Source organism: Ictalurus punctatus, chromosome 13 (genome assembly GCF_001660625.3).
Source record: "Ictalurus punctatus breed USDA103 chromosome 13, Coco_2.0, whole genome shotgun sequence".
Lineage (NCBI taxonomy): Eukaryota > Metazoa > Chordata > Actinopteri > Siluriformes > Ictaluridae > Ictalurus > Ictalurus punctatus.
In genome coordinates this window covers 10632497-10647692 of record NC_030428.2, presented here as the reverse complement: position 1 = coordinate 10647692, position 15196 = coordinate 10632497, and the positions used below count along the sequence as shown (strand labels likewise).

Below are 15196 nucleotides of genomic sequence, written 5' to 3'. Positions count from 1 at the left end.
TCAGTTTAATAACAACTCATGCTTGCTGTCTTTTGTATTCTTTTCTGATAACTGTGACAGTAGTCTATTCAATCCACGCTCCCTGTCAGCATATTCAGATTTCGGTCTAGAAAGTCTTTCTAGTGTGTTTTTGTTTGTTTTTTTTGTCACGTAACTTTCAATAACGTATTTATTCACTGAATAATAAAATGTTTTAGACAGTAGAGCCAGCAATACTTAGGACTTTAACAGGCAGGCTAAATGAACTCCTTTAATTAAACCTTTTCTGTTTGCCCTGTGTACTGCACAAGCCAGCAGCTGAGAGAAATGATCTGGGAAAGATCTGCTCTTAGGAGGAATGTGATATAAGGGGTCAAACACAGTCGACCACTTTCCCATTTTCCTCAAAGGGGGAATGATGGCGGTCAGCTAGAGGACAAGCAGTGCATTAAATGACCTCATCATGAGAATTGCTAGACACAGATGTAGTAAAATGACTAAAATCAGACCCATGGTGACTGTATTACAGTTTTGCTACATGCTAAAAAAAAATATGTTTTTCTTTTTCTACTTAAGGATCAAGATTGAAGAAGAGTACGCCAAGAATCTCTTGAAACTTTCTCAGATCCCTCTAGCAGCTCAGGAGGAAGGGTAAGTGTTCATCTGTAGCAGCTCAGTAGGTAAAGCGGCGAGGGGTTTCCTTCACGGTAGTTAAAACACACAGAGTGACACAGAGTAACCTCAACTGGGTGTGATGTAATGACTTCACGCCGTATGGAACTCTTTTAAAGGGACCAATACCCAATGGTCTAGTGCTCCTTTACTTCAGCCAGTCACATACATACAGACTGTTCAACACCAAAAAAACAACTCTTAGAAATTCCAATCGTGGTATTTCCCTGCACATATCCTGGATGCATAATACTCTAAATTCCTGAGTGTATGATTATAGTTTTCACTTTGTCCACACATTACAAATTACATCCTACGCTATGAAGTGCACATTGCTTACATTCCAGAAATACATCTGAGCTGTACGCTGTTTGAGTGTAGCAATGGGACATCTGTTGTTGTGCTAGGTAATCCATTAATCTGCAGGATTAAACATGAAATATGGAAAGCGTATGAATTACTGTACATGTACGTCCAGAGGTGCCAGCATCTGCAGTTTGGCTGTAAACAAATGCAGCCCATACCTAACCAATGTAGGATTAATATTATCATCATTGGTTTGCACTTATGTAGCACTTTTTTAACCATAGCAGTTCTACAAAGCGCTTTACACTGGTTCTCATTCACACACACTCTTACACACCAACGGTAGCACAGCTGCTATGCAAGGCGCTAGTTTGCCATCGGGAGCAATTTGTGTTCAGAGTCTCGCCCAAGGACACTTCAGCATGTGGAGTCACGTGGGCCGGGAATTGAACCACCAACCCTACGATTAGTGGACAACCCGCTCTACCACCTGAGCCACAGCTGCCACTACATATCACGATACAGTTGAGACCAAAAGTTTACATACACCTAGGCTAAAGACAGTAGAGCATCTTCTTTATTTTCCATAACAGGTCATTTTAAAACACTTGGGGTAGCCTTCCACAAGCTTCTCACAATACTTTTACTGGAACTGGTGTAACTAGGTCAGGTTTGTGCGCCTCCTTGCTCAGACACACATTTCTAGTTCAGTCCACAAATGATCTATCAGGGATATTCAGGGTCAGGGATTTGTGATTTGGTCACTCCAATAGTTCCACTTTGTTGTTTTTAAGACATTTTGTTACAGCTTTTGTGGTATGCTTAGGGATCGTTGTCTTGCTAGAAGATCCACTGGCCTTTAAAAGGCACTTGTTCTTAAATACAGCCACAGGTACACTCCCAATTAACTCCTAATTATAACAGTTGGAATTTTCAAAGTCATCACATCAATTTCTGGAATCTTCTAGACTGTTTAACCCTCTCTTGTAGTATGCTGGTGTTCCCTCCTGCTGTCGCAATGGAAATCGACGTATTAGACATTTTCAATCAATATAAACAGAGGAATAACTTTATCGCTGCAAGTCTGTTTTAAGATTAGTCAGGACACTGTTGGGTTTCTGTGTGTAGAGTATCATGACTCTGTGTTTAGCTGCTGGTGAGCAGCGTGATGGGAAAAGGCACGGGTGTGAGCCCTGTGCTGGGCAAATAATTCACACAATAACACAACTCTCCACAATAACATTGGTACAGAGATAAAACAGACAGCACAACTAAAGCTTTTTTGATATTAAAACACTGTATACAACTTCCACAATAAAATTATAACATTTAAACCTAGTAGGCTATGTACAAAAAGGAAAAACTCGTGAAAAACTGCAAATTCTTAAAGCCCTGAGTGTCAACTTTCATATATGCCATTGTGTGACATCACAAATAAATTCAAGGCACCCCAAAACAGGCAGAAATTTCATTTTTTGACTGCAGGTAAAATGAGTTAAAGAGACAATTTACTTGGTGTATGTAAAGATTTGGCCGTAGTGAATCAAAACATACAGAAATGAATCTGTCTCTAATTGATTGTTTGATGTCCAGTTAGATGTTCTAATTGACGTGTCAAAAGAAATGTACGGTAACATGAAAAGTGTAGCGTTGTGAAAAAAGATCGGATATCATAATCTTAGGTGTATGTAAACGTTTGTCATAAACAATTTCCTCTCGCTCTTCTGGCATTACCACAAAGATTTCACAAAGATTTCTCTCTGCAGAGTTGCCATGCCAGTTCTGATAAAGAGGGCTAATTGTTTTATGCAGAGCACAGATCATGCAGCAGAGGTCCACCCACCCTCTCCCGCAGACAGACGCCACAATGCTCGCATTATTCTGCCTCTCAGGCCAGATTTTTGACTTGTGATGGCCATTGTTTTGCCGGCTGGCTCCTGCAGCCACGTTCGTAAACTCGTTTTTCCTGAATTTACCATTTGTGCAGTTTCCATTGTAGATGGCATTGTTGCTGCAGTGCAAGCCATGACCTTTCAATACCTTGCTGACCAATCATGTGCTGCCTTTGAAATGGAGGACATGAACATTTACAGGCACAGAGTTTTTTTTTTTTTTTCCTGTCACTTTTGCCTTAATCATATCTGACTTTAATAGGAGACGGGAGCTGATACGTGGGTAATCTTTCAATTTTGATCTTGACCGTTCTCTTTGTTTTGTGCCAGGATGAATAGGAAAGGAACGTGCTCGAAAAGTAAAGTCCACGTGTCTCCCGTTTTGAGCCTTTTGAATCGGCACACTGGCCACACTGCTTTCACTCATGACTCATGGATTCCTATTGGCTCAGGCTAACAGGATATTGAGAAAGAAATCTAATGAATGTCTGAAATGAGGCAATCAGCACTTCCCCATGCATATTCACCTCACTGTATTATTTGACCCTTTTATTGATCAGTTGAACAATGGAAAATACTTCACTTTATTTTATTGCATATATTTTAAATACAACTTGCTGCTGTGTTAGTTCTACTGTAGACTTTTCTTCAGTTTTAGGCCTGTTCATTGTCAAACATACTGTTCTGCGTATACATTAATGACAGTGTATGTTCCTTCATGCTCATCATGTTCCTTTGCCTTAGCTTCAGCCTATAGCCATGGCTACAGTACTGCCTATTCTTAACGTGTTTGATGGAAAAGAAAGCACTGAACTCTCGTCCAGAGTCCCTAACGTCCTGAATGTCCTAGGTCGATATGACTGTCTCACACTCATACCAGTTCCTCATATATCTCCAGCACACTGGGAGAGGCCTGGGCCCAGCTGAAGAAAAGCCTGGCAGATGAGGCTGAAGTGCATCTCAAGTTCTCCTCTAAGGTAATACAAAAGATATGGTAATGAAGTTTGTCTAAATAACGAATTTTGTCTAAATATAAAGGTATATCCAAGCTGACATCAGGGTTCGTACAAGGTGCTTGAAGTGCTTGAATCTGGCTATTTGAAATTTAAGTTTTGGAAAACCTTGAAGGCATTATTTGAAAAAATTTTTTTAAAAAAAGTGTGCTTAAAAATTGCTTGAATCATACAAGGTCAATACATTTTTCGAAATCGTGAAAAAGTTTAAAGTGTTTACTTTCGATAGAACATGAATTCAACGAATACATCCTTTCACTCAAAATATGACTCCCCACTGCAGCTGCTCCCCCTCCTCCTCCTCCCGCTGTTCACTCACTCATTGTGACAGAGACAGCACCGGTCCACTTTTCAGACCCCTTTAACGACTTTCAAAAAAGCACCTAGCGACAAATCTATCGACATTTTGGGCAAACCTTGGCAACTTCCCATATCAGAGAGTGTCCAGTACTGCCCCATGAGCACGAGGTCCTGCTTTCCCACTGCAGGTACACCTCTCTCTCTCTCTCTCTCTCTCTCTCTCTCTCTGCGGCTGCTCTGTTTAGTGAGGGGCAGAGAGGAGCAGCACATTCAGTCGCTTCTAATTTCTCTCAGAGTGAGCATTTTATATGTAAATATAGCCGAAATTACAGCACAGCCGTTGTCTTTAAGTTGTGTTTGTGGTGATTTTGTCAGACGACGTTGCGGTTATAAAATCAGGATTTTAGCAGTGCAGAGCAGCAGCTTGGAAGTCACTTGGAAGTGATTGCTGGTTAACATGTAGTCTTAATGGGCCACGTTTCCGTCACTATTTCATACTCGTTACGTTTTCTAAGAACAGAAACGGAAAAATATGTACATGAGATCAGCAGAGCTTGCCTGTTCTCCCTGTGCTTCGGGGGTTTCCTACAGGTACTCCGGTTTCCTCCCCCGGTCCAAAGATTTGTTGTAGGCTGATCGGCGTCTAAATTATCCATAGTGTATGAATGTGTATGTGAATGTGTGTGTGATTTCGCCCTGCGAGGGGTTGGCACCCTGTCCAGGGTGTCCGCCACCTCGTGCCCCATAGGCTCCAGGTTCCCTTTGACCCTGTGTAGGACAAGCGGTACAGAAAATGGATGGATGGATGGATGGATGATCACCTCTTGTAAAGTCCTTGAAAACAAAAAATAGGGCTTGAAAAGTCCTTGAAAGTCCTGGAATTTCTTTATAAAGAATCTGTTCAAACCCTGTGAAATTTCTGCGTTTTAAATTCAAAGTAATGAATATTCAAATGTCAAAAACAAACCAAAATACCATTCATATCAATATGCTTAATTTCATACTATGTATAAACTCATTCTGTTTATCTCCATAAATGAAATGTTTATAGTGTATAAACCCATTGGGCTTTTTCTGCTCTTACTATGACACACTGTTTGAAAGTTTATATTAAATGAGTATGGGATCTGGTGTTCAGCTGTTTGGAGGAGAGTCATGTTATGTACATTGGGGCGATACAGGAGTTTGTGTGTTCATCAACCGGCTGTCGAGCTCCACACTAGAGGTGTGTGTGGGACTGTTTTTATAATTTCACTCCCATGCCTTTCCCAAAGGTATTCTGACTGGTCCTGCCTGCTCCTGCAGACACTCTTGACCACTCTGCTCCTGCAGTTTCCCCCATTCCCAATAAATCTTGAAGAAAGTTTAACCAATCCCACCCACTCCCACAGAAAGTTTAACTAATCCCACCCACTTCCACGGAAAGTTTAACCAATCCCACTCACTCCTGCAGAAAGTTTAAAAGTTTAACCAATCCCGCAGAAAATATAACCAATCCCACCCACTCTCACTCTCATAGAAAGTTTAACCAATCCCACCCATCAATCCATCCATTCTCTACCGCTTACTCCTTCTTCAGGGTCGCGGGGAACCTGGAGCCTATCCCAGGGAGCATCGGGCACAAGGCGGGGTACACCCTGGACAGGGTGCCAGCCCATCACCGGGCACACTCACACCGGCCACACCAGGCACACTCACACCGGGCACACTCACCCATTCATACACTACGGACACTTTAGACACACCAATCAGCCTACCGTGCATGTCTTTGGACTGGGGGAGGAAACCGGAGTACCTGGAGGAAACCCCCGCAGCACGGGGAGAACATGCAAACTCCACACACATGGCCCCGGCGGGAATCGAACCCCAGACCCTGGAGGTGTGAATCCCACCCACTCCCGCAGAAAATTAAACCAATCCCACCCACTCCCGCAAAACGTTTAACCAATCCTAGTCACTCTCAGAGAAAATTAAACCAATCCCACCACTCCTGCAGAATTTTTTAATCATGCCACCACACTCCAACAAAATGTTTGACTAACTCCTCCCATTCCTACTGAAATTTAAACCAGTCCCACCCTTCTGACCCTGACCAGGGTAAAGCAGTTACTGAAGATGAATGAATGAAGGCTGTGGCATGCGAGCAACCAGCGTGATTCCACGTTTACGATTACGTCTTTCTTTCCCCGTGAACAATGTATCTGACTGCCCAGTCCCATGCACATGAACATAGCATCCTTCAACTCCAGTAACCTTTCGGTTGGGACTCGTGGGTTCACAGTCCCACACCACAGGAATTAGAGTCCCCACTACATTCACACACTAATCCTATACCCTAATATTGTTGCACAATATTTTGTAGCTATATTCATATAGCTGTAGTCATATCTCATTGTTGACAGTGTATTATTGTTATGGGTATTTGAGACAAGTTGCAAGTGTAATAATCAAATCTGCAAGATATTGATTGAATATGGCCACAGTTTTATCAGACGTAGTCAAACTCTGTGGTAGTATTCATCCCTATTGTATTTATTACTTGCCTAATTTCATATAAAACTATCATTCCCATGCTTTTGTGATTAACATGAATTGTCTGTTGTTGTTGTTTTAATAATTTCCAGCTACAAAGTGAGGTAGAAAAGCCCCTCCTTACATATCGAGACAACTTTAAAAAGGACATGAAGAAGTATGACCACCAAATTACCGATCTCAGGAAGCAGCTGGCCAGTCGATACGCTGCCGTTGAGAAGGTACAGTACATTGTGTTATTACCTCAATACTCTGCATGCACACTGGATTGGTTCATAAATCAAATATTTCCAAAATATTAGCGATGCAAAAGCATTCTCATGACGCACATCAAATATGAATATGCCCAGCTCTACTACAGGCAAGACCTTTGAGTTAGGTCTTTTATTTAACTTTTCTAGAATGTCAGGAATCTTTCTCATGCATTATTAAAGCTCTACTCTATTTCCCAGATCAGTAGACCATTTCCTGGCCTTGGAGGCTTTCTGAGCTCTATAATAATCACATGGCCTTGCCCTTAATGCATGACCTTGAGATAGAGCGCACAATTGTTTGCGGCAGCAGGAGTGAGAGCTGTAAACAAACCAGCCTTGATAAACTGATCTAATTTCAGTGTGGTCATTACACATGGCTAAATGGAAGAAAACCAATAATATAAATTTAGGATTGCATAGTCAAGTGAGTCAATAGGGAGGCACAGCTGTAATTCAATTGAGCTGTGAGTGGAAATTGGATAAGAGATATACAGCACTCAGGGAAGTGAAAAAACTAAACTCATGTTTTATCTGCTTGCTGCGCTTGCAGGCACGTAAAGCGCTTGCAGAGAAACAGAAGGATCTGGAGGTAAAGACTCAACAGCTGGAGATCAAACTGAGCTCAAAGATTGAGGAGGACATCAAAAAGGCCCGCAGGAAATCCACACAGGCAGGTCAGTTTCGCTGAAGTCGAGTCAAATTCAGCTTTCATCCCATCCTTGTATATAGTGAACGTGTGCAGTCTGAGTCTTTATGATGTGTGAATTTATTTCGAAAACAATCATTTAAATAAAAAATAAAAAATAAAAAAAGATCTGCTCATTTTTAGGAACTTGTTTTTCCTTTAGAACATTTAGAAAAAGTAACTAAAATTGTGCAACACTGTTTAACACTTTTTTTGGACAAATCGTTTTCTCATTTGTGTGGCAGTCTGGGAAAACCTCAAGGGTTTTCCCAGACTGCCACATATGACATTTGATTTTTTTTTTTTTTATGCCATTGCTCTTATTTTATAATGTGAAAATTTAAAAAGGAAAAAAGAAGCAGTTTAGTAGTAGTTGTGTTTAATGTACTACGTTTACATGCACATCAAATTCCGTTTAAGGTCTATATTCTGAATACGATGTTCATATGCGTACAGGCATCGGAATATTCCTGTGTACAGGGTTATTGTAAATATGCCTGAGTTGCTATTCCTAAATACCTAGCCTACAACTAAACATCTGTTAGTACCCACAATTCCTTGCAGACTGAGCACGCGCATATATCTCCTTTTAGTGGATTTTCCGAATAAGGTGTTTACATGCAACAAATTTCCAATTAAAACAGGCATATTCTGAATCGCGTAAGTGGACGGTGGTGTTTGCACGACTCGGTACTGATTCGAATATTGACAAATTCCGATTAATATCGGAATATCTGTGCATGTAAATGTAGACAGTGAGATGTGATGTTGTACTCGTAGGACCATGTTGCAATTTACAAGACAAAACTGCATAAAATCCAAGTGTAACATGAGCAATGTGCAAAACTATGGTTGCAGCACAGTACAGTAAATAAACAGGACAGGGCAGTGTTTTTCCACTTGGCAGTGCAGTGCAGCACAGTGCCAGATGAGCCATATCATACCCAAGTACACTTTTGTCCCAGGTACCATGTGGGACCAGTCAAGGCATACAGCTGGTGTTAGACACTGTTTAATAAGATTAAACTGTATATGATAATGTGTCTAGCTAGAAAATCTTTTCTATCTTAAAGTTCAGAGCAGCAATAATCAGTAGTGTCTTTTCACTAAAGATTACAGTATTGGCACACTTGGCTGGGGAGTGAGTGCATGCTGCCATTAAAAATCTCTGTCCCATTTGTAGTAGTTCACCTTGAGAGGAAGACACAAAGCAGAGCTCTGCACATTTTTACATACAGTTTGTGCTCATAAGTTTACATAACTCTCACAGTTTCCCCTCGCGCAAGGCGCTGGACCACGCAGCGTACCCTGAAAGCACTTCCGGGTTTAGTGACATTGACTTTGTTTACGTATTACATGTGTATTTGTTACGGTTTATGTCACGTCTCCACCCCTTTTTATGTTATTGGATGTCTCCCTCACGTTTTCTCATTAGTCACGTTGATTACGTTTGCTATTTAAGCCCCTCGTGTGTCCTTGTTTAGTTACGAAGTATTAAGTGTTTACTGAATACCAAGCCTTTGTTCTGTGTTCTCGTTTCTGGTTTTGACCTTGTTCCTAGTTTCTCGTTTGTGCTTTGCATTGCCTTCTTTATGCTCCTTTGCCGTTCACCTGACCCTTTACCTGTTTTTGACCACGCCTGTGTTTCTCGTTTTGGATTTGTTTGCTTATTTCCTTTTAATAAAACCCTTAACTGCACGTGTATCCACCCTAAGACTCGGGTCGTTACAATAACCCTTGCAGAATCTGCGAAATGTAAATAATTTAAAAATAAATAAATAAATAAATAATAATAATAATAAGGGGGATCATTAAAATTGCATTTTGTTTTTTTGTTTAGTACGGCCCTAAATAAGCTATTTCACATAGAACTTTTGAACAGGATGATCGTTGTGAATTGTTATTATTTCATCTTATGGGAAACATGTAAATATCTTATGTAGCTTCTGAAGGGCAGTACTAAATGAACAAAATAAGATCTTTAAACAAAATAATAACAATTTTCACCAATGATTATGTTCAAAAGTTTACACCCCCCTGGCCCGTATTGAAGTGTGTTACGTTCTTGAGCATCAGTGAACGTTTGCACCTTTTGTAATAGTCGTGTACGACTCCCTCAGTCGTCCTCAGTGTGAAAAGATGGATCGCAACATCATCTAGTCGCTGTTGGAAAGGGGTCAAATATGCAGAAGATGCTGGAAAAGTAAAGAATGTGCAGGACCTGGAGGATTTATCTGAAGAACAGTGGGGCGGTTTAACTTCTCAGGACAAACAAGGGACTCATGAAGAGCTATCACAAAACATTAAAACAATACACAGTATTAATAATCAAGGGTGTGTAAACTTTTGAACTGGTTCGTTTGTGTAAATTCAGTTATTATTGTGTCTTGTGGACTATATGTACACATCTCTTATGTGAAATAGTTTATTCAGGACAGGACTAAATAAAAATATCGAAAATGCAATTTTTATGATCTCTCTTATTTATTTATTTTAATTAACGTTTTTCAGATTCTGCAAGGCGTATGCAAATTTATGAGCGCAACTATAAAATGAGTTCCTGAGAAACTCCTACAGGTTTCATGGGTGGCATTACACAGGAAACCAACACATAATCATTTAGGATATGGATAGTCTTTAGGTATGAGTCTTATTATGGGTAAAGCTATTGGAAAATAGAAAAAAAGTTATTACTGGTGAATATGAAGGGGGAGGGGCTTAAAGAAAAAAGAGAAGGATAGATAGGAAAAGACTCATTGTTCTGGTGGAAGACATCGCTGAAAGGTTAGAATAAACTCACCCATTATTTTTATGTTTATAAAACAACAATCATCTTGGTTGGGTAAATGAAGCTGAATTACTTACACAAGCAATGCACATTTGGTCTATAGAAAAAAGGGATTTGGAGGAATTGGGACTTTTCTCAGGACTAATCTTGAATATTTGGGAATACAAATAAACAAATCCAAGCCTATTTCTCGGCCAGTGGCATGGATTAAAATGGTGTCTTTTGGCACCCTCTAGTGGTTGATTATGCTTATTTCTCTACCAATAAAAACAAGGGATTAAAATTAGAGTAGGTAACTTTTAAGTCAGAGCATTATTTTTTCTAATATTAATATAATGTCTACCGCCATTCACGTGAGAAATATGTCTCGAGTTAGACTGTATGTCAGTTTGCATGAAGAAATGACTGTAGCTCACTGTACAACAAACGATTATTGTAACTCCAAAATGGCAATAATAGATAATTGTCCAATAACAGATATGTTCTCTCACCACAGGTGATGATCTGATGCGATGTGTTGACCTGTACAACCAGTCTCAGTCTAAATGGTTTGAGGAAATGGTCACTACAAGTCTGGTGAGTTGACATGCCTGCTCTATAATAGTAAAATGTTGAATCACTGAATTGTCATGACATTGTCCACGCATTTCTTGTATTCGTAGGAGCTGGAGAGACTTGAAGTGGAGCGAATAGAAGTAATTAGAAAACACCTCGGCCAATACACGACGCTGCGGCATGAGACGGACATGTTCAACCAAAGCGTGAGTCTTAATCTTGGAACATATTTGCATGGTGGTCAGGAAAACCCCATCGTATGACAGTGCAGCTAATTCTGGGGAACGACGGGGTTGGACCAAAATTGAGTTTTTCGTACATAATATACATTTCCTCACAAGTTCTTTTGTAGTTAAATACCGTCAGGCTGCCACACATTTGTGTGAATCTATCATTGGCGCACTTTCAGAAAAACATGCAGTATAACGTATGACGATGTGTCCCATGTACAGACGATGGAGCCGGTGGACAAACTACTCCAGATTGTAGATCCAGCCAAAGACAGAGAGACATGGGTAAAGGAGCACAGGACGGGTGAGGTGAGACCAGTGGACATGGATCTCTAACTCAGACAGGATGTGTTGGTGATAGAAGAGATGGATTCTCCATTCTTCCCTGCAACAACTTGGGGAGAAACAACATACTGGAGTAGAAACAGAATCAGAGGAATGAGAGCTTGCGAATGAAACTGCTGTATGTGAAGACAGAGCTGTACTGCCCAACGCAGTGTGTTATACTGTACAGAGACGGAAGCCAGACGTCCCGCTAAACTTTGACCCAATGATGGACACTGATCCAGTACAAACATGTATAATTTCTCTCTCTCTCTCTCTCTCTCTCTCTCTCCTCACTCACACACACACTTTAACAAACAAACACAGCAGCACAAATGTCTGTAAAAGTCTTCAATTATCCAGAGTAACAGTAAATCAAGGTTTTTAACTTCAAACCCCATTAGTAGAAGACCCCACCGCCCCCACCTGTAGAGCTGCCGATGTCCCTCGGATGAGTTTTAAAGATTATACCATAATCCAACCACCTTGATTTTAAATGCACGTATCGAAAAATCAAGAGAAAAGACGAGCTGAGAGTTATAGTGACGCGACAGTTCTTTTACAAAATTTACACAAATTAATCCGCTGTCGTTTCAAGTGTTCAATTTGCGGGGAAATAATTGGAAAAGTGAATCATTGGACCTCATTCTCTGTCAGTGTGACACCTGGATACAGATTAGCTCAGTTAAACTGGTTTTAGGGATTTAGCAGTTCTCTAATAGACCGTGCGATAACGTGTTCAGATTATGTCACGAAGATCCTCTAACAATAGACATGCGATTGAAGAAAATGACCACGTTCTGCTCATGCCGTCAATCAGTGCGATCCAGGCTTTGAGTTTTTCATAAACACAAATCTTAATAAGTAATAAGGATATATCGTCATGTTCTGTTTACTTTGCCTGGCGCATGGTGGCTTAGTGGTTAGCACGTTCACCTCACACCTCCAGAGTCGGGGTTCGATTCCACCGTGGCCCTGTGTGTGCATGTTCTCCCTGTGCTGCGGGGGTTTCCTCCGGTTTCCTCCCCCAGTCCAAAGACATGCATGGTAGGCTGATTGACGTGTCCAAAGTGTCCGTAGTGTATGAATGTATATGTGATTGTGCCCAGCGATGGATTGGCACACTGTCCAGAATGCTCCCTGGGATAGGCTCCAGGTTTCCCCGTGACCCTGAAAAGGATAAGCGGTATAGAAGATGGATGGATGGATGTTTACGTTGCATGATTGCCGCTACTGTTTTTATAGCTGTCCTGTGAGTTTTATGTCATCCTATACTGTCCTCATGTTTGTCAATCATAGAGCATCATCGCAGCTGTCAGTATCTTATCAAAAAAAAAAAATGCTGACACTGCCAGACTGCAGTCAGGTGTTTTTGGTCATAATGGCACTACATCGGTCACCATTGAGCATGTCACATTATGTGTTTTGAGAGCGCTGATCGCAACTCATGACCACAGAATTCATTTTTTCCTCTGCGACAGCACAATTGGTCTGAAAAACATAAAGTGCAATGCTGGCGTTAGTGTTCTCCTCCAAGTGTGTTGAGCTGCCCGATCAAATGTTGCTGCTACACATTTACTGATACAGTAAGAAAAGTTTGCACAATAGAGGAGACAAACTATATTACAGCAACAAGACATTTATTGTGATGAGTTTCACAAATGTTTCTTTATTATCATAAGTAACGAAAATGACCACTGATATTAATGGAGAGGGGAGAGTACCAAACTGATATCCCTGCAAAAGTTTGCATCTGCCTTCATGAATGTGGTGTAAATATACTATAATAACCATGGTATTCCCACCATATGGCTTCATAACAGCCTTCGATTACTTTCATAGCCTCTTTCATATTCTCAGAACAGCTCTGGGATGCTCTCGATTATAATATACTTCGATTCAACCTATTTCTCTGTTGGTCTTTCGGTATGTTTTCTGTAGGATTGTTTTCTTGTTGCTAGACATAATTTTTTTCACCCAGAAACCATGCAGCGTGTACAGTTTTGCCTTGTAATTGCATATCTCAAGCTATATTTAGTTCTGCAAAATGGCTTGAATGGCTTAAATCTTTACAATACATCTAAGGTGATGAATTGGCACATCACATAGTGACTTACAAAAGACAAACACTGGCTCTCTTGCAGTCCAGAGATTTGACCTCATAACCTCTGAGCTACCACTGCCACCATATTCTCGTCCTTAATGACTAACAAGGGACAGTTTCACAACAAAGCTCCGCAAACAGCGTGATAAGTTTGCTTTAAAATTTTTTTTAAAAAATAATAATAAAAAAAAATAATAATAACTTCCAGTGTTGATGACAGGCTCCAAACATCCAGACATGTAAGAAATATGTAGAAATAAAAGAGATACAGATAATATATTGAAAATATTTTGCACTATGCTACTTTTTATACCAAATGTCGTACTGAAAATAATAACAGTTTTCCGGTTTATTGTCTGAAAGAGATCATGATTATTTTGGGTTCTGTTCTCAGTTTCTAGAAGCTTGAGGACGGTTTCTGTGATCGCCGATGTACGTTTCTGTTTAGGTGTTTACCACAAATTGTATGTACGAGATTGTGAATGAAGATGAAAATATCTTCAGTTGATTTCTTTTCCCCTTTAATAAGTGTATTAAAGTTAATGTTTAAAATAATACTATCTTGTCTCCTGGTCATATAAAGAATGCAGCAATTTATTTTCATTAAAATTTTTATTGGTGAAAAAAATTTTTTTTTTTTACATTTATAAGGGATTAAAATACAGTATTATTAATACAGCGATACATTTCTAAAAATTCACTTAGTAATCCAATTATTTCCCGACATTAGGGATTGTTTATAAACTTGCATACTTGCAAACTGGAATGTAAGTAAACTTACCAAAAGCACTCTTTGCTGGTATAAGTGATATGTCTTTAAATACTCAACTGGTTTATATAACTTTTTAAAATAATAATAATAATAATAATTAGAAACTAATCAAATATTTACTCTTGATTATTCCTATCAATTGTGGTCATTTTAAAACAATATTACTAGCATTTTAGAAGAAAGTTTTGGCAACAAGAACAATAGTTGAATAATTGGACAGGCATGCAATATTGGTGCTTTGGCGTTGTCCCTGATAGTTTTATTCTGATATTTCAGATTCATGAAATCTTGTTCCTTTGGTCTTTGTGTTCGGAAAAACAGCAGAAGATGCTAAAAGTAAACTCCACATCTGCAATAAAAAAAATGTGGCTAGCTCTTATGTGTATGAGCTAATAGCACGATGACATACAGCTGGCCGAATGATTCGTATATGATTCAGGCAATAGAGATGGCGTTCATCTGATTCAAGGCTCATGTTGGTGATTTGTTTCAGATCCAGTGTGCAAGAATACGCAGCCAAAACAACTAACTTGTCACTGACCCATTACAGCCCACACAGCATTTTAAGTATAAAAAAAAAGATAATACTGAGAATATAAATGCGTGACCAGCAGATGGCAAAGGGTTTTTAGTCGATCATCAGTTTTTTCAGGGAATTGAGATAAGTGGGGATGAGAGAACTGACTGATTCGTCGTCATCAGTGAGGATCTTCTCACCTCTGCCTTCTGACCCCACAGAGCTGGGGGACCTTACCACCCCTGCGTATGGAGTGCTGTAACCCTGCAACGA

The 15196-nt window shown here is 40.0% G+C and overlaps 2 protein-coding genes across 5 annotated transcripts in view; one reads left to right on the top strand and one right to left on the bottom strand.

Annotated features, from left to right (window-relative positions):
* The window catches only part of LOC108274021 (growth arrest-specific protein 7), a 46008-nt gene extending 31817 nt beyond the window's left edge, over positions 1–14191 (top strand). For both annotated transcript variants that reach the window (XM_017483792.3, XM_017483793.3), the window contains 7 exons: positions 556–630; positions 3748–3826; positions 6787–6915; positions 7499–7622; positions 10918–10997; positions 11084–11182; positions 11429–14191. In XM_017483792.3, coding sequence (XP_017339281.1) covers positions 556–630; positions 3748–3826; positions 6787–6915; positions 7499–7622; positions 10918–10997; positions 11084–11182; positions 11429–11542 — 700 coding nt within the window. In that variant the 3' untranslated portion in view covers positions 11543–14191. The remainder of the gene's footprint in view (positions 1–555; positions 631–3747; positions 3827–6786; positions 6916–7498; positions 7623–10917; positions 10998–11083; positions 11183–11428) is intronic.
* A 31-nt stretch (positions 14192–14222) lies between these two features.
* The window catches only part of LOC108274022 (myosin-16), a 46743-nt gene continuing 45769 nt past the window's right edge, over positions 14223–15196 (bottom strand). For all 3 annotated transcript variants that reach the window (XM_017483794.3, XM_047159470.2, XM_017483795.3), the window contains exon 23: positions 14223–15187. In XM_017483794.3, coding sequence (XP_017339283.1) covers positions 15035–15187 — 153 coding nt within the window. In that variant the 3' untranslated portion in view covers positions 14223–15034. The remainder of the gene's footprint in view (positions 15188–15196) is intronic.